The sequence below is a fragment of the Hibiscus syriacus genome, unplaced genomic scaffold (assembly GCF_006381635.1).
Source record: "Hibiscus syriacus cultivar Baekdansim isolate YM2019G1 unplaced genomic scaffold, ASM638163v2 tig00014304_pilon, whole genome shotgun sequence".
NCBI classification, from domain to species: domain Eukaryota; kingdom Viridiplantae; phylum Streptophyta; class Magnoliopsida; order Malvales; family Malvaceae; genus Hibiscus; species Hibiscus syriacus.
This window is the reverse complement of record NW_024062321.1, coordinates 410,246-434,106: the sequence shown is the minus strand read 5'-3', so window position 1 is coordinate 434,106 and position 23,861 is coordinate 410,246. Positions and strand designations below refer to the sequence as shown.

At 37.2% G+C, this 23,861-nt stretch overlaps 2 protein-coding genes across 2 annotated transcripts; both read right to left on the bottom strand.

Moving 5' to 3' along the window:
- Positions 1 to 3,876: 3,876 nt before the first annotated feature.
- LOC120207077 lies at positions 3,877 to 14,541 on the bottom strand. The gene is given in 19 exon segments (XM_039206588.1): positions 3,877 to 4,081; positions 4,212 to 4,290; positions 4,368 to 5,174; positions 5,262 to 5,377; positions 5,484 to 5,551; positions 5,885 to 6,065; positions 6,465 to 6,570; positions 6,802 to 8,495; positions 8,576 to 8,680; positions 8,761 to 8,813; positions 8,934 to 9,018; positions 9,021 to 9,414; positions 9,587 to 9,782; positions 9,840 to 9,981; positions 10,432 to 10,590; positions 10,906 to 11,259; positions 11,369 to 13,446; positions 14,136 to 14,229; positions 14,424 to 14,541. Coding segments are annotated over 17 exon segments (6,618 nt in total). The 5' UTR covers positions 13,437 to 13,446; positions 14,136 to 14,229; positions 14,424 to 14,541; the 3' UTR covers positions 3,877 to 4,070.
- Positions 14,542 to 15,264: 723 nt separating this feature from the next.
- LOC120207080 (60S ribosomal protein L15-1-like) lies at positions 15,265 to 16,886 on the bottom strand. Its single transcript, XM_039206592.1, has 4 exons — positions 16,775 to 16,886; positions 16,453 to 16,619; positions 15,682 to 15,879; positions 15,265 to 15,585 (listed from the first exon to the last, which is right to left on the bottom strand). The coding sequence occupies exons 1-4, from the start codon at positions 16,776 to 16,778 to the stop codon at positions 15,340 to 15,342; spliced, it is 615 nt and encodes a 204-aa protein (XP_039062523.1). The 5' UTR covers positions 16,779 to 16,886; the 3' UTR covers positions 15,265 to 15,339.
- Between the last annotated feature and the right edge of the window lie 6,975 nt (positions 16,887 to 23,861).

The following is a 23,861-nucleotide window of genomic DNA, read 5'->3' as shown; positions in this document are numbered from 1 at the left end:
GACTCTCATTCTAAATTATTCCTTAAACTTGTTGAACATTCTAATTTCATCTCTAAGCTACGAATATTTTTTATATTAGTCCCTAAACTTTTTAATAGTCCAATTTCATCCCCAAATTCATCCAAATATGTAACTAGTTTCAACCATAGTTTAACCTACTTTGTTTTAAAAAATATAATAATATAATTTGGCCTAATAAATTTATTTACAAGGGATGTGATTAGTATATACGCATAGTTTGGGATGAAATTAAAATATTTAAAAAGTCCGGGACCAATTTAGAATGAAATTCATAGTTTAGTGATGAAATTGAACTATTCAAATGTTTGAGGATTAATTTATAATTAGGGTCATAGTTTAGGGATTAAATTGGAACATTTAAAAGTTTAGGGCCAATTTAAAATAAGGGTCATACTTTGAGGACATATGATGTAATTAACTTTAATAATAATAATAATAATAATAATAATAATAATAATCTTTGCTAATGTGCTTTATTATTTAAAGTTGAATGGGTTAATTGCAACATAATCCTCAAACTATACTCTCATTGTATATTAACTCTTATTATGATCGAAGAAACTCAATTCGAACCACCGAAAAAATAAGCAAATAGGGGAATTGATAAAAATTTGTTTATGGAGTAAGGAGAGTAAAAGATAGAAAAAGATAGAAAATTTTGGCATAAGAATTTATAGTGGTTCGACTTCTCAACTAAGTCTATCTCCACTACCTAAGCTCCTCACTTAGGATTTTCTAACAAATTCATTAATTTGTTCTTTCCTTTTAAGGGATCAAGAGATAACTTTTACACTCCCTATCTTTTCACTTGGCTAAGACAGAACTAATCTCCTTTTACAAAAGGTAAAAAGAATTAAACAATAAAACCTTTCAAAGGTATGGTGTTTACAAATTTAGCTCACTAAAAACACAAATATTTACAATAAATATAAAATAAGATTGGAAAAACTCTTCTCTTGTGTTTGATTGCTTGGATAAGTGTTCTAACCCTTCTTCAAGTGTCTTGATCTTGTATTTATATATTGGAATGAAGATGTGGTCGTTTCTAGTCGTTAGGGATGATTTCTAGCCGTTTGGGATTAAATTTCTACAAAATAAAACTGTCCAGTACAGAGGGTATTGGTACTCCTAAAGGGAGTATCGTTACTACCTTTGTTATTTTTAAATCAACTAGCCGTTACTAGTTGTTGGGGTCTGATGGTATCGATATTATGCCTATGGTATCGATACTACTATACAAAGTAGTATCGGTACCCCTTTGAGTATCAGTAAAATTTTTACATTATGGAATTTGAGCATTGCTGGTAGTATCGATACTACCTAGCGAGTATCGATATTTTCCTTACCTTTGATATCAGTACCATATGAACAGTATCAGTATTGTCCATGAGATATCGATACTGTAAAAATAGTATCAATTCTTCTTGTACTTGAAAATCATTTTGTGTTCAAATCCACTTTTAAGGACTTTGAATTATTTTTAAAAATTTTGAATAAATTCAATTCAAGTCCAAAAATATTTTGCCTTAAATGTTATATCAAAATATAATTCAACAACTTTCAAACTTTTAATTATTTCAATTTCATCTTTAAATTATGAAATTCTAAATTAGTCCTTGAACTTTTAAATATTTCAATTTCATCCTTAATTTATGACTTATTGTAAACTAATCCTTGAATTTTTTAATATTTCAATTTCTTCTCTAAATTATAACTCTCGTTCTAAATTGATCTCCAAACTTTTAACAATGAACATAAGGTAGTATCTATTCAAAAGGTCCTCAACCATTTGACAATAGATGATTATATAATTCTGCAAACATCGTGTTCAAACCTAAAAGTGACGAAGAAACTACTAAAGTCGTTTGATGGTCATTTAGTCGACAAATTAAGAATTTGAAATATGCCTAGATTTTTTCATTTGTACGCATAACTTAAAAAGGGAAATACAAAACAACGAAATGTTATTACTAAATTAATCCTTGCCTTAATACAAACTTAATGTTAAAAAACCGTCGTCGTCTTCTTTATTCATCAACTTCCCCATAAACCGGCATAATCCCATGCATCTCTCCCTCTCTGTTCTTCAATTTTATTTGTGTTTTTTAATCTTTCTACCGTAAACAAAATCAGGAACCTCTAAAATCTGCTGCAATTTGAGGGAGGCTTTGAGGGTGGTGATTGCAGGAAAGGAAGAAGAACCGTGATTATTATTCGATTCTAACCTCCATTGTCGCATTATTTACAATATAAACCTAATTATATAGTCGTTGGTGGTCTTACTCGTCGGGAATAGCGGGAGGGAGGACGTGGTATTTCGTGTGATTAAAATGGTGAAGTTAATGGCGGCGCAGGAGTCGGTTTCGTTGAGTACGTGATGGGCGTAGCTAAGGCGAGTGGGGTTAGCGTGGTAAGGCCCACATGGCGCTGTTTCAGCATCAAAACGGCAGCGTCTTAAGCAACAAGCATGTGTTCATCAGGTCGTGAACGCAGAGGAAGCCGATCTCGATGTCGGTCATCTGTGCCTTGATGCTCTTTTGCTTGGGCGTGATTTTGCTCCTCACCGGCCAAATGGCGTCTGAGCTCGAGCGGTACTCCCAGCGACTCGTTAGACGAAGTCTCTTCAATTTGGTAAAATGAAAAGAAAAAAAAAAGTTCATTTCTGCGTTTAATGTTTTGAAACTCTCTTTTTTGTTCAACATTTTTTTGTTATTTTGATGCAAATTCTGTAGGATGAAAGCAACAAAGGACCGATTGATATATGGAAATCTGAATATGCAAATTACTTCTATGGATGCAGCGAAAGTAGTGCTAAATTCCCTGGTACGTTGTATTTATTTATCTATTTCAAATCCATTTGGTTTACTTCTTGGCTATCTCTTAGTTCTTTGATCGAATTTTTTATCATTTGTCAGCTGATAATATTGGTGTTTAATTTTGAATATTAAAACAAAAAAAAAATTTAACTCATTTTAAGCAATCTGTTGATGCTTCTTTTTTCTTTTTAGCATAGCTTTCAGTATAATGATTCGACACTGTTCTCTCTTCTTTCTTTTTTTTGGTTTCATCAAACCAGTCTCTCGAGTTCACTGATTCTTCCAGATACCCTTATAGTCTCTAGCTACTGCTCCACACGCTGCATCTCCATTATTCTAGTTTCTTGTTCCATCAGTGTTTATTTTACAGTAGCTAATCTCTGGTTTTTGCCATCCGTATTGGATATTTCTTCTAGTTTGATTAATCTCAGGTTTTAGGGTTTTTGAATTTTCAACCTCCTGTGTAAGTCTATATGCTTGTTGGATGATTGATTCTCTCTTAACCATTTCAGAGTCAAAAACTACCTGATTCATTTTTTTCCAGATTAACCAAATAACATAACTGAATAAAGTCGGCCAATTTTCCGTTATTGCATTAGGGGATTGGGTCGCTTCAAGATTTTCGACCTCATGTCAATTTTCGTAATTTGTCAAATCTTTCAAATTATGTGTAAACAAAATCAAGTTGGCTCAAAATTGAGAAACTGAGTTACCATAACCAAAAGTCTAAAACCACACGAGTCGCCAACAAACTCGACTACTCACCGACTTCGAGAAAATCCCCAAGAGAGACAGTCAAAGACCAAACTAGGGATAGACACGGAACCCGAATCCGACGGATTCCGCATCATAATGCTTTGCCTTATGAACAGCAATCTGAAACAATGCAAAACAAGAACGAGGTATACGCGAAGTTGCTTTGCTTTGTTGCTTGGTGTAAAAAGCAGCTTATCAGATAGTTTCCGCAAACGTCTCGAAAAAATTAAAGAAAAATCATTTTTTTGTATATAATTTATAAACAAAACCAAAAATAATTTGAAAATAAACATTATATATATAATGATATAGTGCAACATCTCAAAAGCCAAAGAAGCAATTTTGGTTCCTTGCTCTATCTGTCATGGCATAAATTACACAAGCTACACAATTGAATGTTCGCCTGTTGTTCATCCAATATATTATCTCAAAAGACTGGATTCCCATGTTGCAAAACAGCTTCCCTTCTTCTAAACCTTAGTTCTTTCCTGTTATACAGATGAGACGGTTATGTTGCATGCATCGGTCATTGCACATTTGACGATAAGCAAGACTAAAAGAACGGGTAAAGATTGCATTGCTTCAAGCATACCATGCGATAAGAAATTTAAACTTCACCTCTAGCACTCCTCTGACCTTTGTCATGCGGAACAGGAACTTTTGAGATTAACAATGAGCTTTGCAGTCCTTCCAAGAGCTGTGGACAACAAACAAGACCTGTAAGCGGCACAGAGACAAAGAACAAAGAACAAAGGACTACATCTATTTACTTACTCTTGATGTTGGCTGAATCTTCCGATTAGACCTACGACGTTCAACAGCATCAGAGACGGTTTTCGTTTCCTCCTCAACTTTAGCCAACTTTCCAGAAGCTGGTGCAAGTTTCCCTTTACTAATACGTTCAGATTTAGCATTTGATATGGAAGCTTTCTCCCGGGGTGCATCTGATGAGGCAGCTACAGAAGAAAATAATACCGGGCCCTCCGCTGCTCCATCAGAACTTGAAACTGATCTGAACTCCATGGTATGCTCTCCTGATATACTCTCAGCGTCATCAGGTTCAGAATCCACATTGCTTGATAGGCTGTCCTTCTGAGGAATAGTTCTACTAGAAACACTAGGTGGTTTTCCGGACTTGAGAACCTTCGATTTGGATACAGCCATTCCTTTTTCCTTTGGTTCAATTTTATGTTTTGTTCCACTATGTTCAGATCCACAAGGAATTAAACTTTTTGCAAATTTAGCAGAATCACTTGTTTCATGAGTTCTACTGCTCCGATCCGTAACATAATGTTTGCTTACTTCCATAAACTTTCTCTTCTTTCCAGGCTTAGGAACACCAAAAATAACCCTTGAACCTTCCTTCTTTAAACCTGAACGCTTCATTCGTTGGGAACCAGGCTTACTCTCATCCCTGTTGCATTTACCAATACTAAATAAATTTTCACCCACAGGAAAATCGAGCAATCTCGTGCCATCAGGTTTCTTGGTTTCCTCATGGTCAAAACCTTTTGTGCCTTCCTCTTCAGTATCTATCACAGGACTGTTTATCCTTGATCTCTTTTGCAGTGGGGTATCACCCTGAAAACAGATCAACTACTTAGTACACACAAGCCATTAAGGTATTATCAGAGAAACATCAATCAGAAACATAAGTCGACATATCACCTCAAGAGAAGAGCCATTATTATCCCCCAAACTGTACCATTCAACCCAATTACCATTCTTCCATATCAGAGAAGGGCGTAGAAGCCATGCTTTGACAATAGATGTTTCTCCTTGAGCTACAATAAAAGTAATAAATAGAACTGTTAATAATTCTCAAAGGCTGCATAGACTTTAATACAGAGCAGATTATAAACAACATAGTTAACAAAATGTCGCACATACCGGGAAAACGGACAGTATATGATGTTTCATCGTTCTTGCTCCTCTCGCTGATAACTCCCTCCCACCAGCTGAAAATCAAATATTTCAACACGGTTTATATATCAGTATCCAAGTGACAAATTACTTTGTATAGTTTATCTACCTCTTTACTAAACAATCTTAGCAGTTTTCACCATTACACAGCTAATAAGAGTTTTGAATATGCATAAGAAATTATGGCAATTGGCAAATCACTCACGTTGCTAGTTTGGCTAGCAAATCATGACAAATTATCCTTGCACTGCATCCTCATAATTCACATTGATTTTTTTAATGCCTATATTATCTTCAATAGCAACATACTAACATTCCTTTCTGACTTGATGCACTACAAGAATAAATAGAAAATAATGCATGCATACCTATCTTGCATCCATGCATCAACCCTATCTCCAATGGACCAATTATAGTCCCCCATGGCAGCCCTGCGTCTCTTCCTAGTTCTTTCAAATGGCATGACTGCAATAGGACGACCACTGCGTATTCTGGGTTCCTTATCCCTTTCACCTTCAAGCTCCACCCATTCCTTCAGCCTATCACCATCTGTAAGATCAGCAATCAAAACAAGTTAGTTAAGAAAGCATCCTCATTAATTTATATGTGCATGAGACAAAGCCTCCAAATATCTCTACAGGAGATGTTTTCACATGAGAAACCACTGCAACACACTGGGAGTGTAGACGAATACATTAGAAAATGAAGGCATCCTTATTCTGATGTATTTAATCATAATGTTTATCTCCCCACAATAGACGCACATATCATACAAGTAAAATTCCTGATTCAGAACGGAAATAATCATGCAATATTCTTCAAAGAGAATAAAATTGGCTAGACATCAACACGGGATTTATTAAAAATCAAGGACAAGTACCAACAAGTCTGCTTTATTTATCATCATTCAGTTGATTATACCAAAACAAGCTATGTATGATAGCTCACCCTCTGATCGAAGTTCATTGTAACACACATAAGCTTTGCCATCTTTCAAATCCAGAATATCAGCAGGGAACCATGCTACTTTCGAGCCACCTCCATCTCTCAATACCTAGAAATCGGGAAACGGTAAATTGTAAAATATCAGATATGAATATAAGATCAATAAGACATGTTCAACTGCAACACTTTCCTGCAGTAACTAAGACGAATGCAGAAAAATTCAAATGCACCAGTATGTGGTATATTTCCATCAAATATAATTGCATCATTTGAACCTAGTAAAATATATTTTACCAAAGATTAAAAAGCTAATCTCGTATATCAAGTACAGTCTACAAACCTCAACATGGGAACCTTCCCTCATATTGCCATCTTTCAAAGTTTCCTCTTCTTTCCCATGTTCAGTCTTAGTGGACACTCCTTTACTTTTGGCAATATCTGAAACTTTGCGGTCCTTTTTATCATTTCCACTAATTGCAGCAGCACCCAGAATGCCATCTGTCAACCTGGAATCATCCTGAATAAGCCGCTTGTCCATATCTCTAAGAATTGGCGACACTTCAAGGTTACTATGCTTTTCGCTCTTATCGGTGGGAACCTCTTGTGGATGCTCGGAAACTGAACCAGGAGCCTCCACATTACCACCTTTGTCTGAGTGTTCTCTGACAGCACCATCTGGCTCAGAAGATGCATGGGGTACTTTCCAGTATGCCACCGGACCAGCTTCTACCAATTCAGCCAACCGGAAAGGCCCACCCATAACAATTTTCCCAGCCTGTGATACTGCTTCAGCTGCCAGCTCAGCAGCCTTAACAATGGCATCCATGTTTTCGGCTTGCTTTGACGCAGCTGAAGCAGCTTCTACCCTCCTTCTAGAGGCTTCCTTTGCAGCAGCAATAACAGAATTTGAACTAGCATCAACATCTTCACCCCTCAAGATGGATGCAGGAGTTGCCTTGCCAAGATTCACACTATCAAAAGATATTGTATTAGTTGGAGTAGGATTTCTGTAGCCACTTGAAACCCATGCTTCATCAGCCATCAATTTTGCTTGTAAGGCAGCATTCGAGGCAACACTGGCAGCCGCGGCTGCAGCCTTTGCAACAGCAGCTGCTGCAGCTATTGTGACAGCTGCAGAAGTCAGCTTAGTTTCAACATCTGGTGTCAACACAGAATTCTTTCGCTTCTCCAACTGATTCCATATTTCCTGAGTGCGACTAACAACAGTTGAAGAAAGGGCACCAGCATCTTCTGCCTGCTTCTGAGCCTCCTTGAGTTTACCAAGGGTCTCTTTAGACAGAGTAGCCTTCTGATCTGAATTTCGGTCATCTTTTTTGATATGATCACCAGAGACAGAAGTAATAAAATTGTAAGGTGTTGTAATATCAGCAGGTGTAGAGGCATGACTATTAACAACAGTAGCCAAAACAGACTCGGCTTGAGAATGCAGTATAATCTGCCCAGGGTCCTCAGAAACTGACTTTTTTCTTTTTCTAGGCTTTGGATCAGCAGAACTCTGACTAGATCTGGATGTTGCTTTTTTGTTGTCAAGCAGGGGAATCCCTGCAAAGACATTAGCAGGACCCCCGCTCTGGACCGTAGGAACTGTGGAAACCTGCTTCATGACAGAAGAATTAGGCACAGATGTGTCTCTTACGGGAGTTAAATTAACTGCTTCTGTGATGGGAAGTTCAGGAAAACAGGCATTGCTATCAAATGCAGAACTATGTGGAACCCAGGGGGCACAAAAAGGGAATTGGGACACCCAAGGAGCATTATGTCCAACAAAATTCCTTACAGGTGAATGCAATGGAGAAAGTCCTTGCCGATAATCCACAACTGCACCTCTTGGAATGCTAGCAGGTTGAAGGGCATCACCGGAAGGTGTAGGAATCGCCCACAGTGGTGTGGAAAGGGGGATCCTTGGCTTTCCACTTGTTGTTGCACCCCTGCTGCTAGACTGACTAGCAGGTGAGGATGTAATCTTAGTCTGAAGTGCAGTTTCTTTGATTGATTGATCAGGAGTTTTAGCACCTGAGCATCTCAACAAGGTATGCAGTTAATAGACAACAGAATCAGAAATTATTTCAACAACTTAAGGTCAAGATAGATACCTATATGTGCCTGCAATGGAGTTTCAGGGCTAACAGGATGAGATTTTTGACTATGTACTCTGTCCATACATGCTCCCCAGGCTTTCTCCCATATGGTTCTTCCATCTGCATAAGATACAAAATAGTAACTAATTTTTTTAAGAAGAAATCCCAAGGTAACATAGCTAGATATAAGAAAACCTAACCAGGTCCCCCAAATGCTGATATCATATAAGCCTCATCCGGTGCCGTTCCTTGACTGCAGCAAGAATATATTAGATAGATGAGTTCAAATAATTAAAAGTCCTACGAATAAAAGCAACAAACACGGACAACTAGATTTAACAATGATATACAATAAAAAAGTTTCACTGCTTACATCAGAGCTCCATATACAAAAATTTGAGCACGTAACTGAACTTGTTGTGAATCTGTAAAAGGTTGGTGAAAAACTGCAGATGAATAACTGAGGTTTTTAAGTCCAGCAAACTAGGTACAGAAGCAAAAAGAACACCAAATGGGTTCATATTACCACCTTCCATGTGTCCAAAGTGCTGCATCTCATTGGATTTCACAAGCCGGTCATTTTCAGCTGTACTGAGTGATGCCTTACTTGTTTTACCACCTCTTTTTGATTGTCTTGCAGGAGTCCTATCTTTTGCGACAATGCCCTTTTTAGCAGCTTTCTTTCCTATGCTCTGACTACCCGCTCGCCTTGTTCTACGTGCAGAAGTTCCCTTGGAGCCACCAGATACATTCTCCCTCTTAGATGTCTGCACATTTGAACGACTCACCTCTTCAGCTGTTTCAGGACCCACTTTGGTTGAGGCAGAGATTGATGGAGTTCTCTCTCCAATCTTCTTGTTATATAAACACAAAAGAGTGAGAGAGCAAGTGCAAGAGAGATAGAGCATGACACGATAAAATGATAAAATATAGTACCACAAAATACTTGTAAAATATCATCTAGAAAATAAAAAATGGGAAACTATTAGAGCAAAAAAAGGACCAATTCAAGAAAGTGTCACTTACCAAGGATATTTTGTCAAGCTGAACTTTAGAAAATGGTTGCCAATTCTTGCCAGCTTCTTTTTCAGACAAACTTGCCATTGGAAGAACCTCAAAGGTGAAATTTCTGTCGCCTGAAAATGCATCATTTCCTTTAGTATCCTGAGAAATAGAGTGCTCTTTGTTTGCTTCCTCACTAACGACCCCAGACACCAAAGCACTCAGATCTTTGGATCCTTTCACAGTATTTGTTCCAGTATTACTTTCTGGTTGCTCGGAAGTCCTAATCAGAATTGGAGATCCACAGGAAGGATTGTCAAGATAAGCATTACTACCACATTCCTTCATGTGGGTTTTAGTTTGAGGTTCAGATGAAGGAGCAGAAGGAAATGAACTATTATGTGTCTTCGCATTATCACCTGCAACGTCAAATTTATCCATCAGAAGAATAACATGAATTAATGTGGGAGGGAAGGGAAAACTGATGAATAACATGAATCAATGTAGAAGGGAAAAGGGAACACTGATGAAATAGTCCCACAAGAAAATATAGCCGTGAAAGAGGCTAGGCATGCAATTAATTTATGGACTGTGCTTCCATAGAAACAAGGTGACAGTTCATAAATAACCCTTAAACAGGATATAACTTCACAAGCAGAAATTCCAAGTAAATGGAGATACAACCCTATAAAACCTGGGGAAAGTGGGAGGGGTGGAAAAAACAGAAGAAGACAAACCAACTTTTACCAACACGGCGGAGAAGAGATCTAAGGAATAAGATTTGAGAAGATAAATGAAGGATTCCATCATGACAGTCTTAAAATATCTAATTTCAAATACTTCAGGGAAAAAATGATAGAGAAAGTCACCATCAGCATGATGCGCAACAATATGACCACTGAACTCTTGAGAAAGTTTGGGGTCACTATCTTCAGGATGCTTTTCGTCAGCATTAAGAAGCAGTTCCTTTGAAGTTGAAGGCACTGAATTTGTTAGTGTCTTGTTCTTATCTTGAATGGATACAGCACCTGAGGGAATTTTATTGCAGTGGACATTATCTTTTGAAGTTTTGAGCAACAAAAATGCAAGGACATGTGCTTCATAATAAACAGCGACTCATAACAAACTTAATGGCATGGGCACAAAAAAACAGCAACATAATAGCAAATTATGGACGACAGTAAAAACACCACTAAAACTGCTCTAGCTATAGTATACACCATATAGATTTAATACATGTGAAATGGACAACAACAATATAGTCTATTATGTTCAAGTTTTAGTTGAGAACTTGAGATGATTATTAGGTAAACCAAAAAGTCCAATAAATCATAAAAGATCACCTGAAGGTCCTGAAGAACCCCTAGAAATAACTTGGACTTCAGCATCGTAAGTCTCTCTCACAGTTGAATCAGAGACAATAGAAGATGCATCCATATCCTTAGACTCCAAAGTGACACCAAGTGTTGGTTCTCCACTTTGGCCAACAGCATTAGAGGCATCCTCCATTGACAAAGACTGATCATCTTTCTTACAAGAGGACTGCCAACCAGTCTCACAAGGTGCACCTTCGATTGAGATTCCAGAAGTCTTTATGATCGAGAAACTTGCTTCTGGAGATGACACTTGGACATCTTTCTGATTTGAAACTGCAGCAGCAAGAAGATTCTTATCAGAAGGCACAAGCATACAATCTACTGTATAACAATAAAACCAAATTAGCAAATGATGCAGAGGTAAAAGAAGGTAAAACAAATTAAAGAGAAAGCTCAGTTATCAAAATTATTGCTTAAAAATAAGAATTACCCAACTTGCCACTGATGGCAACATCAGATAGTAAATTTGAAGCTAACTCATTTGCTGTGTCACTTGTGCCAAAGGAAGAGGAATCAACTCTCTTTATTACAACCAGAGATCCACACTCTTCGCGGTCAGTTTTAATACAATGAGAAGGCAATTTGGTGTTCTGCTTTTCAGCAGCTGAAACACTCTGCTCAAATTTAGAATCATCAGTATGTTCAGTGACTATAAAATCCTCATCTACTCTTACAGGTTCTGCTCCCAAAGTATTGTGAGCACCATCGCCTTCACCCTTGTAACCTTTACCATCTTCCACAGACGACAAATATTTCTCAGACTTGCTGCTCATGATTTTCGTATTAGAGTGGCAATCACTTTCTGACAAATCATTCTTCTCAGGGGCATCACATGCTATCTGCACCATTGAATCCAAGTTATCCAACTTTGACTCCCAAATCACAGAAATTTGAGTATCAATATTGCCGATTTCACTTTCCTGCTCCTTAATGGTAGTATCACCCAAAAAGGGCATCGGTGATATGTCATGTAACTTTCCAACAGATAAGACATTAACATTGGATATGCCAGTCGGCAGAGGACTTTCTACAGCCAAGCCCTCACTGCACTCTTCCACCGTATGGTTAGAATTCTCTTTCAATGTCCTATTAGAAGGCTCCCCCATAGTAGGTGTAATATTTCCAGTAACACATCCATCTTCCCTAGGTTGCATGTTTGAAACTGAATGCTTCTGCACATCTGAGGTAACACTTGCAACTGCATTTTCAATCAAGTTCTCACCATCAATGTGAATTTCTTGGCTCAAATCAACATTTTCCCCTGCTAAACTGTCAACATTTTCATCAATAGTATCATTTTTCAAATGTGTGGTATCTTGGCTCTCTAAAAAAACACTACTTGCACAAGTGTTTTGCACAGAGAAAATCGAAGTATCAACTTGTGACCCTAAAGAAAATTTATTTAACTGTTCCCTGTTATCCACAAATTGATCAACTGAAGTTTCCACTTGATTTTCATCTTTATCATCTCTCTCGGGTAAGTCGATACTTCTCGTATTTGGAACTTTCAATGTCCCATCAACAGAGGAGTCGAATTCATGTGGTGAAGAAACATCTTGAACCAACAAATTGTCTCCTGATACATCATCACCTTTCAGCCCAGAAAATTTTCCGGGAATCTCATCTGTCCGTAAGGAGAGCTGTAAGCAATCCCCTACTTCAGAAGGACCACTATCTCCATGCTTCAAATTAGGCTCCATCTGCTTTATTACATTGCCCAGTTCATCACAGGCATCTGAATCCTTACTACTTTCACAGGTGTCTTGCACAGAAGTAAAGTTATTTACCTGTTCCCTGTTATCCAAGCATTGATCAACTGAAGCTTCCACTTGATTTTCACTAACAACAATTTGTTCACCATCTTTAGACTCATCTCTCACAGATAAGTCGGCATTACTCGTATTTGGAGCTTTAGATTCTTGCATCTGAGAAACACTGTCAACCAACTGATCTCTTGATACATCACCTTTCAACCCATAAAATTTTCCAGGAATCTCACCTGTCTGTGAAGCAGGCTGTAAGGCATCCCCTACTTCAGTAAGATCACTATCTCCAGGTTTCAAATTAGGCTCCATCAGCTTTATTACGCCACCGCCCAGTTCATCACATGCATCTGAATCCTTACTGATAGTTTGACTGAGAATACTTTCGTCCTGTCCGACAGATTTTAATAGCATTTCAACAGATTCAGAAGAGGCTGCCTCAGACCAGACATTGTTGCACCTAGAAATTGAACAAGGTTCAGCTGCACTCGAACTAAATGCAATCCCAGTACTCCCCCGTGAAAAATCTTCAATCCACTGGTTATCGTCGCTACTTTCAATGCCAAGAAAAACGTCAGTTTCAGCCAGACTATCAAATCTTAAATCGCCATGAAGGTTATCATCAAAATCAAATCTTGGGAGAGCATATGGGCATAAAACAGGAGGAAATTTATTGTTCCCTTCGCCAGCTAAATGAAGATTTGTGTTGTGGAGATCATTGTCATCATAATCCATGAGTGTATCCCTAGAACATAGAAGAAGAAGAAGATGGGTTATTGAATTGCAATTCGAGTAATACACAGAGAAGAGATCAGACCCAATACTTTTAAGACTATCCTAGTACAATGGGAATTGTTCAGGGAAGGTGTAAAGTTAAGAAGCTTTCTCCAACCACATTAACTAGTTTACTACTTCTTATAGAGTTGAATAGTAATTTACAGTTCAAAGAACATAAACTCAAATGGATTAACTAATGCGAAACATTAAAAAAATGCTAACTGTTCACAATGCAATTGCAAAGCCCAATGTCATTAAAAAGATGACAATTAACCCAATAACTACACTTATCACTTATGAAGTTTGATGCAAGTCAATTCAAAAAATGGATAATGTCGCAAAATTTTATTTGAATGTAAACATGCACAAAAACACAAAACATCTACCCTGAATACAATAAATGTAGAATTATATCAAGGAAAAGAAGCGGCTATAGCACAATCGACTGAGGTTAAGACAAACTGGAAGAGTGCAGAAAATAAGTTGTTTTCAATCTATTTAAGCAGAAATCAACAAAAACTTATTCTAAACTTTAACACTGAACTCCCCACTTCAAAATGACAGACAAATTTTCTCACGCTCTATTTAAACATGCAAATGAAAATTCCAAAAAATAATTTGTTTTAAAATTTACCAGGTAGGAATATGAACAGTTACCAGAGCAAGTAAGTCTAGAGACGCTACCTCCCTCCATCCGGTGATGAAACCCAGGCTGTTTGGTATCACCTCCTCCCTAATCGTCGGTCATTTACTGCACCAAAAAATTGCAATTCATAACAAAACCACTTTAGCCACGACATAACAACAAGCCGGAATCAAACTAAGAATAAAGAGGAAGAATCCAAAAAAAAATAGAAGATAAAGCGAAAGGAAATGTGCTTGAATAAAACCAAAGCAAACTGAGGGGAGGATTAATTGAAGAATTAATCAGTATCCACGACTCACCAGAATCTTGAATTATCCGGTTAGTAGAGCTAGGGTTCCGGCGAAACCGAAGTATAAACAAAAAAAATAAGTCAGTTAGAGAAAGAAAAGGTGAGGAAATAAAAAACGAGGATGGAAAATCTTAAATTTTGAACCAAAAAAATTAAAAATTAAACATCTAAAAGTGGCTATCATCGAATGGTCAAAAATGCTTCTAAATAGGTCACGTGGCTCATTACACACCGTTGTTAAAGCAACATGGGTCAATATTAGAGTTAATTGCAACATGCATCCCTAAATTATTATCATCATTCTAAATTAGTGCTCAAAATTTTGGATATTTCAATTTTGTCCTTAAACTATAACTCTCCTTCTAAATTAATCTCTAAACTTTTAAACATTTTAATTTTATCTCTAAATTATAATCTTTATTTTAAATTTATCTTCAAACTTTTTATGTTTTAATTTTATCCTCAGTCTATCAATATATATTAATTATGTCTATCCTGAATAAAATCATAATAAAAATTATCATATATATAGTGATATGCATTATATAATAATATGATATGATAATTATATTTAAATCAATTAATATTATTATCATCGATATATAAATCACAATGATATGGGATTAAGTATGTTAAACTCTTAATATGTTTTAATTTGTGGATAAAAAAATTTAAATGTTTAAGTTGAAATAAAAAATCAACCCTTCAATTTCTTTATTTTAAATGTTTAAATTATACTTTAATGAAAATAAATCCTTAAGGACTAAATTTATCATTATACCTTAAAATTATCCGATTAACACATGATAACCCTGCAAAAATTTAAAACTCAAATAGAAAACATGCAAGAATTTCAAACTCAAGAAGATGAAGTCTAGAATCCAACAATACATAGCCATTGATATTGTAAAAGCAACCGACTAAACTCAGCGATAACGACGAAGGGAGAGGGTGTTGTTCCTCTTCCAGGTTGCCCTTCGTGAAGGCCGGTTCTTGTGGTGCAGGTGGCCCTTGCCGTGGAGACCCCTGTTTTTCTTTCCGGCGGACGTGAGCCCTCGAAGCTCCCTGTGCTTGTGAACAGGGTTACAGATCCAGTTAATCCTCGGGTCGTTGCGGATGGCATTGTGTGCAACATCAACCAGGATAACCTCAAAGTACTTGTAAGTAGAGTCCTACAAGATCAAATATGCAGGAAATGATGAGGGAAAGGCCATAGAAAAATGCAAATTCAAATGAAAGAACCAAAACATTTAGCAACTACTACAAACCTCATTGATCCAGTACGAGTTAACGACTCTGAGGCCGCCCAACTTTCGACCAGCACGCTCTTCAGCGACAGAGCGCTTGCTGCGCTGGAACTTCAATTGAGTAACACCCTGATTTGTGGGCTTACCATAGACAATACCCTTTGGAACAGGCCTCTTTCGACCACCCCTTCTAACACGAACACGATAAACCACATAGCCCTTCAAAAGTACACATAAATCTGTGAGATGCAACCCTTTGAAAATCGAAAACAAAGCACACGATTCATACCATTTCATTTCATAATTAACACAGGGAATCTCCAGTTTGCTTCAAGCACTCAAGTGCAAAACAACACGAGCATATGAATATGTTACTCTAAACGTCTTCCAAATTCATGGACAGTGTGCATTTAGTACCTAAACTATCAGTTTTGATTAATTTTAGCACTTAAACTTTCAATTTTTTTCAAAATCATACCTAACATTTACTTTTTATTTCATTTTAATAACCACCATTAAAAACTTATAACATTTGATACTTAAACTATTAGTTTTGATCAGTTTTAATTCCTAAAGTTTCAATTTTTTTCAAAACTTACCGTTAAATTTTGATCAAAATGCATAATTTACCCTAGAATATACTTAGCATATGTCACTTGAAAACAATTAATTGCTCGACTTAAATATAATGGGATCTAAAGTACATCCATTGATTAAGTTCTGGAGAACAAGCACTCATCAAATCAAACCGCGAATCTCCGTGGTTTAGAGTGAAACCGAAACGTGAATTACCTGCTTGGCCTTGTAACCCAAGCGTCGAGCCTTGTCAGGACGAGTAGGGTGGTTGACCCTAACAATGGCTGGATGTTGACGGTACTCCCAGCACCTCACCCTCTGTAAAAACCTCATAACATCCGATTGCTTCTTCCTCCATAGCTCCGACACGTACTTGTAAGCCCCTACACTCGTATAACCCCAGCATAATCAAAGGCAATACATGTGTACTTATTTCGAAAAACCATATGAAACACAGAAGAAAATTGATCGATAACAAAGGAAAGAAACGATCTGTAGCTAAAATCAATAACGAAAGAGAGTGAGTTTGAGAGAGTACCCATTGGCGAGCTGCGCAGAGATTAGCTAGGGTTTTCGGCTGCAAGAGAAGGAAGCTGAGCGATAGAGGAGCAAAATAATCCTTTCATAAGGAACGAACCCTGATTGTGTAACAGCCCGCCACTATACCCATTTGCCCAAACCGGCAATCTAAGTATCTGACTTTCATTGAGCAGCAGCTTCCTTCGGCTTAGGCCCAACAATAAAATTATTTTATGTTATTTAAATAATAGTGAGATATTTAGGGTCCCTTTGGTTTTAAAAATTATTTTCTGTTTTTATTTTTTATTTTAAAATAATAATTTTCATTTTTAATTTTATAACACAAATTATTATTTTTTCCCGCTAATACAGAAAGAGCATTCGGATTAGGATTCATTCTGATCCATCAACACAGTCACCTCCGCAGGAGGTTCATGGAGCAGATGCACACCAATCGGTTTCCCTTTAGACATCTTTGCGAGCTTATCCGCTATAACGTTAGTTTCTCGGACCAGGGGCGTGGTTAAGGGTGGGCAACCGCGCAGGGCTCCAAAAAATAGAACCCCCGAAATCGAGTATATTTATCAGTTGTTGTCATTAATAAGCATAAAAATAGGAGCCCAAAATCGAGTATATCTATCAGTTGTTGTCATTAAGAAGCATAAAAATAGAGGCCTCGAAATCGAGTATATGCATTAGTTGTTGTCATTAAGAAGCATAAAAATAGAAGGTCCGAAATCGAATATATCTAGAAAATATGGGCCCCTTTATAAGAATTTGCACATGCCCCCGATAACCTAGCCACAGCCCTGTTGTTGGGAAATAAACGAGTAACAAGTAATTTCCCTATAGCCATAATAGTGAGAATACGAAATAAAAGCGGAAAAATAATACCCGAAAAATTGATAACGGAGTTCAGCCAATTGTGTTTACGTCTCCGGACTGCTGCAGATCTTTTACTAAAGAGAAAAAATTACAGGTGTTTACAAAACACACTTGAGAGAGAACTGGAAGATTTTGGGATGATTTTGAAGCTAAATGAGCTAGGGTATTTATAGTTAAAGCTTAAGGATTAATCTTGTAAAAACCCTAAAGTGTACAATGGCTAAATATATAATTAACCCTATTACAATTTAATTAAAAAAATTAGGGCACCGAATTCGATGCCCCCTTTTGTTGAAAATTATCAGCCTGTGCACTGTGCCTCCCTCATTTTTCCATTTTCGGTGGCCTCTCTTGGCCTACCTCTTGACTTTACAATCTCCCACTTGAAGACTGATTTTAATCTGTCTTCATACCTCGATCAATGCAGCAACATTTCTAGTATTGTTACTCTAGCATGCCAACTGAAGTTGAACACAACTTCAGTTTGTCCGTGGTCACCGTCTTTGTCAACATGTCTGCCGGATTTTGAGCTCCACTAATCTTTTCAAGTTTCAAAATCCCATCTTCCAAAAGAGACCGGATAAAATGATATCGCAATTGTATATACTTCGTCCTGGAATGAAAAGACGGATTCTTCGCTAGATGGATAGCACTTTGACTATCGCAATACAAGACGTTGTTTTCTTGTTTCTTGCCTAACTCTTCCAAAAAACTTTGGAGCCAAACCATCTCCTTACTGGCTTCCGTAACAGCGACATATTCTGCTTCAGTTGTGGAAAGAGTAACTATCTTATGTAGTTGAGAAACACAACTCACTGCGGTTCCTCCTAGAGTATAGACATACCCTGTAGTGCTCCTTCTAATGTCAACATTTCCGGCTAAGTCAGCATCTACATAGCTTGTCAGTATCGTATCTCCACGTTTGAAACAAAGTGCTTTGTTTGTGGTACCCCGCATATATTTGAGGATCAATTTGACTGCTTCCCAGTGTACCTTGCCTGGATTATTCATGTACCTTCTAACAGCTCCCACTGCTTGAGCAATATCTGGCTGGTACAAACCATGGCATACATCAAACTTCCAATTGCTGAGGCATACGATACCTTCACCATGTGTGCACGTTCTTCCTCCGTCTTTGGTGACTGTTCTTTGGAGAGTCTGAAATGAACACCTAAAGGTGTACTTACTGGTTTAGCATCTTGCATGTTGAACCTGGAGAGTACTTTGTTGATGTACTCAGCCTGTGATAATATCAAATTCCCTGAATTTGTGTCTCTCTTGATCCTCATCCCAAGAATCTGCTTTGCAGCACCCAGATCCTTCATATCAAACTGCTTCGACAATTTTTGCTTCAAGTTTATAATCTCTTGCATGTCTGAGCCTGCAACGAGCATGTCATCAACGTAAAACAATAAAATAATGAAGCTATTGTCGAACCTCTTGATGTAACAACAATGATCTACTTGGCATCTGGTAAAACCATTGCTACCCATGGAGCTATCGAACTTCTTGTACCACTGTCTAGGAGCTTGTTTTAAACCATACAAACTCTTCTTCAATTTGCATACCAGGTTTTTGTTTCCTGCCTCTATGAAGCCTTCTGGCTGCCTCATATAGATTTCTTCCTCTAAATCACCATGAAGGAAAGCTGTCCTTACATCTAACTGCTCAAGATTTAAATTTTCTGCAGCTACAATTTTCAACACCAGTCTGATTGTAGACAGTTTTACAACTGGAGAGAAAATTTCATTGTAGTCAATACCTTCCTTTTGTTGAAAACCTTTGACAACTAATCTTGCTTTGTAGCGTTTGCTCCCATCATGCTCTTCTTTGATCCTGTAAATCCACTTGTTGTGGAGCACTTTCTTGCCTGGTGGTAATTCAGCTAATTCCCACGTCTGATTTGACATAAGCGGGTCCAACTCATCTTTCATGGAAGACTCCCACTTGACTGAATCTTACAATTGCATTGCTTCATCATAGCACTCTGATTCACCATTGTCAGTCAGCAACAAGTAGTGCAAAGAAGGAGAATATCGTTGGGTTGGTTTAGGAATTCTAGAGGAGCGTCTCAGTTCTGGTGTGACTGGTTCTTCTTGAACAGCTTCAGGACTGATCTGAAAATCATTTCCAGAAATCTCCTCGAACTCAGCAAATTTCTTTGTTTCAGCTTCGGTATTGGAGCTATTTGATTATATGGTTGACCTGTCTTTGTACATCACATTCTCATTGAAAATGACATCTCTACTTCTGATGATCTTCCGATTTTCGTATTCCCAAAACCGGTAACCGAACTCATCACCGCCATAGCCAACAAATGCACATTTGTTGGACTTAGCATCAAGTTTACTTCTTTCAGTAGAGTTTATGTGTACATAAGAAATACAACCAAACACTCTTAAGTGTGAAAGGTTTATTTCTTTCTTGCTCCAAACTTCCTCTGGTATTATGCCATCCAAAGGAACTGAGGGCCCACGGTTGATCAAGTAAGCTGTAGTGTTGATAGCTTCAGCCCATAGAAATTTGGGCAATCCGGCATGTATCCTCATGCTTCTGGCACATTCATTCAGAGTTCTGTTCATGCGCTCTGCTACGCCATTATGCTGCGGTGTCATGGGAACTGTTGTCTCCATCTTGATCCCATTGTTTGCGCAGAAATCTCTGAATCTTCTATTTTTGTACTCTCATCCGTTGTCAGACCTCAACCGCTTGACTTTCAAACCAGTCTCATTTTCCACCATGGCCTTCCATTTTCTGAAGGTATCAAAGACTTCTGATTTCTTCTTCAAAAAATAAACCCACACCTTCCTTGTAGAATCATCGATAAAGGTGACATAATATAATGAGCCTGCAAGAGATGGAACTGGAGATGGTCCTCATACATCAGTATGAACCAACTCTAACTTTTTAGCCTTGGGTGTCTTACCATTCTTTGTAAAGATGACTTTCTTTTGTTTGCCAAAGATACAATCCTCGCATAGTCCGACATCTACATTCTTTAGATCCAACTGCTTCCCTTTTGATAAAAGTGTCTTCATCCCTTTCTCGCTCATATGACCAAGCCTTTGGTGCCATAGGTTTGATTTTCCATCAGCATATGCGGCTGCAATGATATTCTCTAAATTTGAAGTTACATAGAGAGTACCAGTCTTCTTACCACGAGCAATGACGAGTGCTCCTTTGGTAATCTTCCATTCACAGCCTGAAAAGGTTGTACTATAACCTTCTCCATCAAGTTGTCCTATAGAAATCAGATTTCTTTTGAGGCCATGAATATGTCTCACTCCTGTCATCTTCCAGGTGGTCTGGTTTGGCAGCTTTAGTCGGATGTCTCCTTTTCCGACGATCTTCAAAGTTTCATCATCAGCTAGATGAACCTTCCCAAAATCACCACTGACATAGTTCTCCATGATTTCTTGGCATGGGGTGGAGTGGAAAGATGCCCCTGAATCCAAGATCCATGATTCAATCGGACTGTTGACGCTTAGAATCATGGCATCACCTGTCTCCTCTGTCAATTTGGCAGAATCCTGTGCGCCGATATTTTTCTTTAGTGCTAGGCAATCTCTTTTAAAGTGACCCTTCTTGCCGCAGTTATAACAGGTAAAATCTTTCTTTCCTGTTATTGATTTTCCCCTTCTGGATTTTGATCTGCCACGATTTGAATTTATTTCTGAAGTTCTCCCTCTAGACTCTGTGTGCAAGGCTGAGGAGGTTGATACTTCACCCGATTCTCTTCATCGAATTTCTTCACTCAATACCAAATCTCGAACATCGTTAAATTTTAATTTACTGTTTCCCGACGAGCTGCTGACTGCTGTAACAGTAGCATTCCAACTGTCTGTTAGATATAATAAGAGAATTAAAGCTCGAACTTCATCATCGAATTCAATTTCCACTGAACTCAACTGGGTTGTGATTGTGTTGAGTTCATTCAGGTGTTGTGCTATCGATGCCCCTTCCTTCATCCGCAAATTGAATAATCGCCTCATCAAATAAACTTTGTTTGAGGTTGAAGGCTTCTCATACATACTGGAGGGAGCCGTCATAAGACCCGTCGTGGTCTTTTCCTTTGCTATGTTGAAAGCAACATTGCGGGATAACGTAAGTCGGATAACTCCGAGGGCTTGTCTGTCGAGAAGAGCCCATTCTTCATTCTTCATGCCCTCTGGTTGCTTTCCTGAGAGGGGTTGATATAGATTTTTCTGGTACAAAAAATCTTCAATCTGCATCTTCCAAAAGCCAAAGTCTGCACCATCGAACTTTTCAATTTTCACCTTCCCTTCGTCTGCAGCCATCGCTCCCACTCGAATATGGATTCGTTTGGATCGTTTCTGACAATTCTTGCGAACCACCGTGTATTAGAACAACTCCGTCGACAAATTCGTATCGCCGACAAAATTTCACTATTCCCGAAATTTACTATTCACGTGAACAGTAATGAATAGTAACCTCACAAAAAATTGACAAAATTTACAACCAAAAGATCTGAGTACCAGTTGTTGGGAAATAAACGAGTAACAAGTAATTTCCCTATAGCCAGATTAGTGAGAATACGAAATAAAAGCGGAAAAATAATACCCGAAAAATTGATAACGGAGTTCAGCCAATTGTGCTTACGTCTCCGGACTGCTGCAGATCTTTTACTAAAGAGAAAAAATTACAGGTGTTTACAAAACACACTTGAGAGAGAACTGGAAGATTTTGGGATGATTTTGAAGCTAATTGGGCTAGGGTATTTATAGTTAAAGCTTAAGGACTAATCTTGTAAATACCCTAAAGTGTGCAATAGCTAAATATGTAATTAACCCTATTACAATTTAATTAAAAATTGGCGGTGCCCCTTTTGTTGAAAATTATCAGCTTGTGCACTGTGCCTCCCTCATTTTTCCATTTTCGGTGGCCTCTCTTGGCCTACCTCTTGACTTTACACCTGTCTCGGACAATATGTCTCAAACGAACTTCCCACTCTCTTCCTAGCAATTCACGTATCATCCAATTAATTACACTTCCCACTGGATCTTGCTCATGTCTTGTTGCCGATTCAACCAGCCATAGCACAATCCGATTCAACATCAACCTTTCGAAACCTCCGCCTCCAAGCCATAATTATGCGTTTAGTACAGAACACGCTCCTATGCTTCTGGAAAATCCAATAATCCATTTCCCATCGGCTCATCTAATTACCCCACTTGCGGTGGCCATTTTCGACAAACCATCAAGAGCTCCATCGGCATTCCCTTTGACCCATCTATTTTCGTTTATAATAAGGATATAATGTTAATACATATTTGACATCAATTAAATTAAAAAATACATAAAAAAATTATTGTTGTAAATAAGAGCACATAAGAGTGTTGTTCAAACAAAGAGATGTGTTTAATGGTATTTAAGGCCCTCAAACTTTTGAGAAAAAACTATTGTAATCCTTGAATATTTTTTACACTTAATATAACCCTTAAATTGAGAGAAAAAATCAATCTAACCCTTCGACTAACCGAATCAAACATTGATCATCATGATGTTTACATGTCAATTCACAAAGTTTACATGACACACAATATTAACATGATAATTCAAAATCATGGTGTGGTAGTACATGATGGATGATGATGTGGTAGATGAACTTAATTAATTTTTCTGTTAAGTTTGAGGACATAGTTGATTATTTTATAAAGTTTAAATACTTTTTTTTAAATTAAAAAAAATATTTAAATTTAAAATGTAAAATATAAACAATTATTAAGATATTTAATGCATTAAATATAAAAATATTAAAAATTAAATTATCAAAAATATTATTTTAAGTACCAAATTGAGTGTAAAAAAAGTTTAGGGACCATATTGATTTTTTGCAAAAATTTAGATACCATTAAATCAAAAATTATTATTAAAATAATTTAAATCAATGCAAGTTAAGTTGAAATTTTAGATTTTGTGTTTTCTTACTTCTTTTTTTTATTTTCAAAACAACATTGATGAGAATATTGAAAAAAAATTATGTTTTCATATTTTAACTTATTTTTATTTTCATTTTTCGGAAATCATTTTTTAATCTTACAACCAAACATGTTTTATTCAACGGGTTTCATTTTCTTAGGAAATAAAAATAAAAATAACTTATATTTTCTAAAATCAAACGAATACTTAATCCCCTTAGACTATGTAGATAGGATTAACACAAACTAAATTATTTCAGTGGTTAAAGAAATAATTTTTAT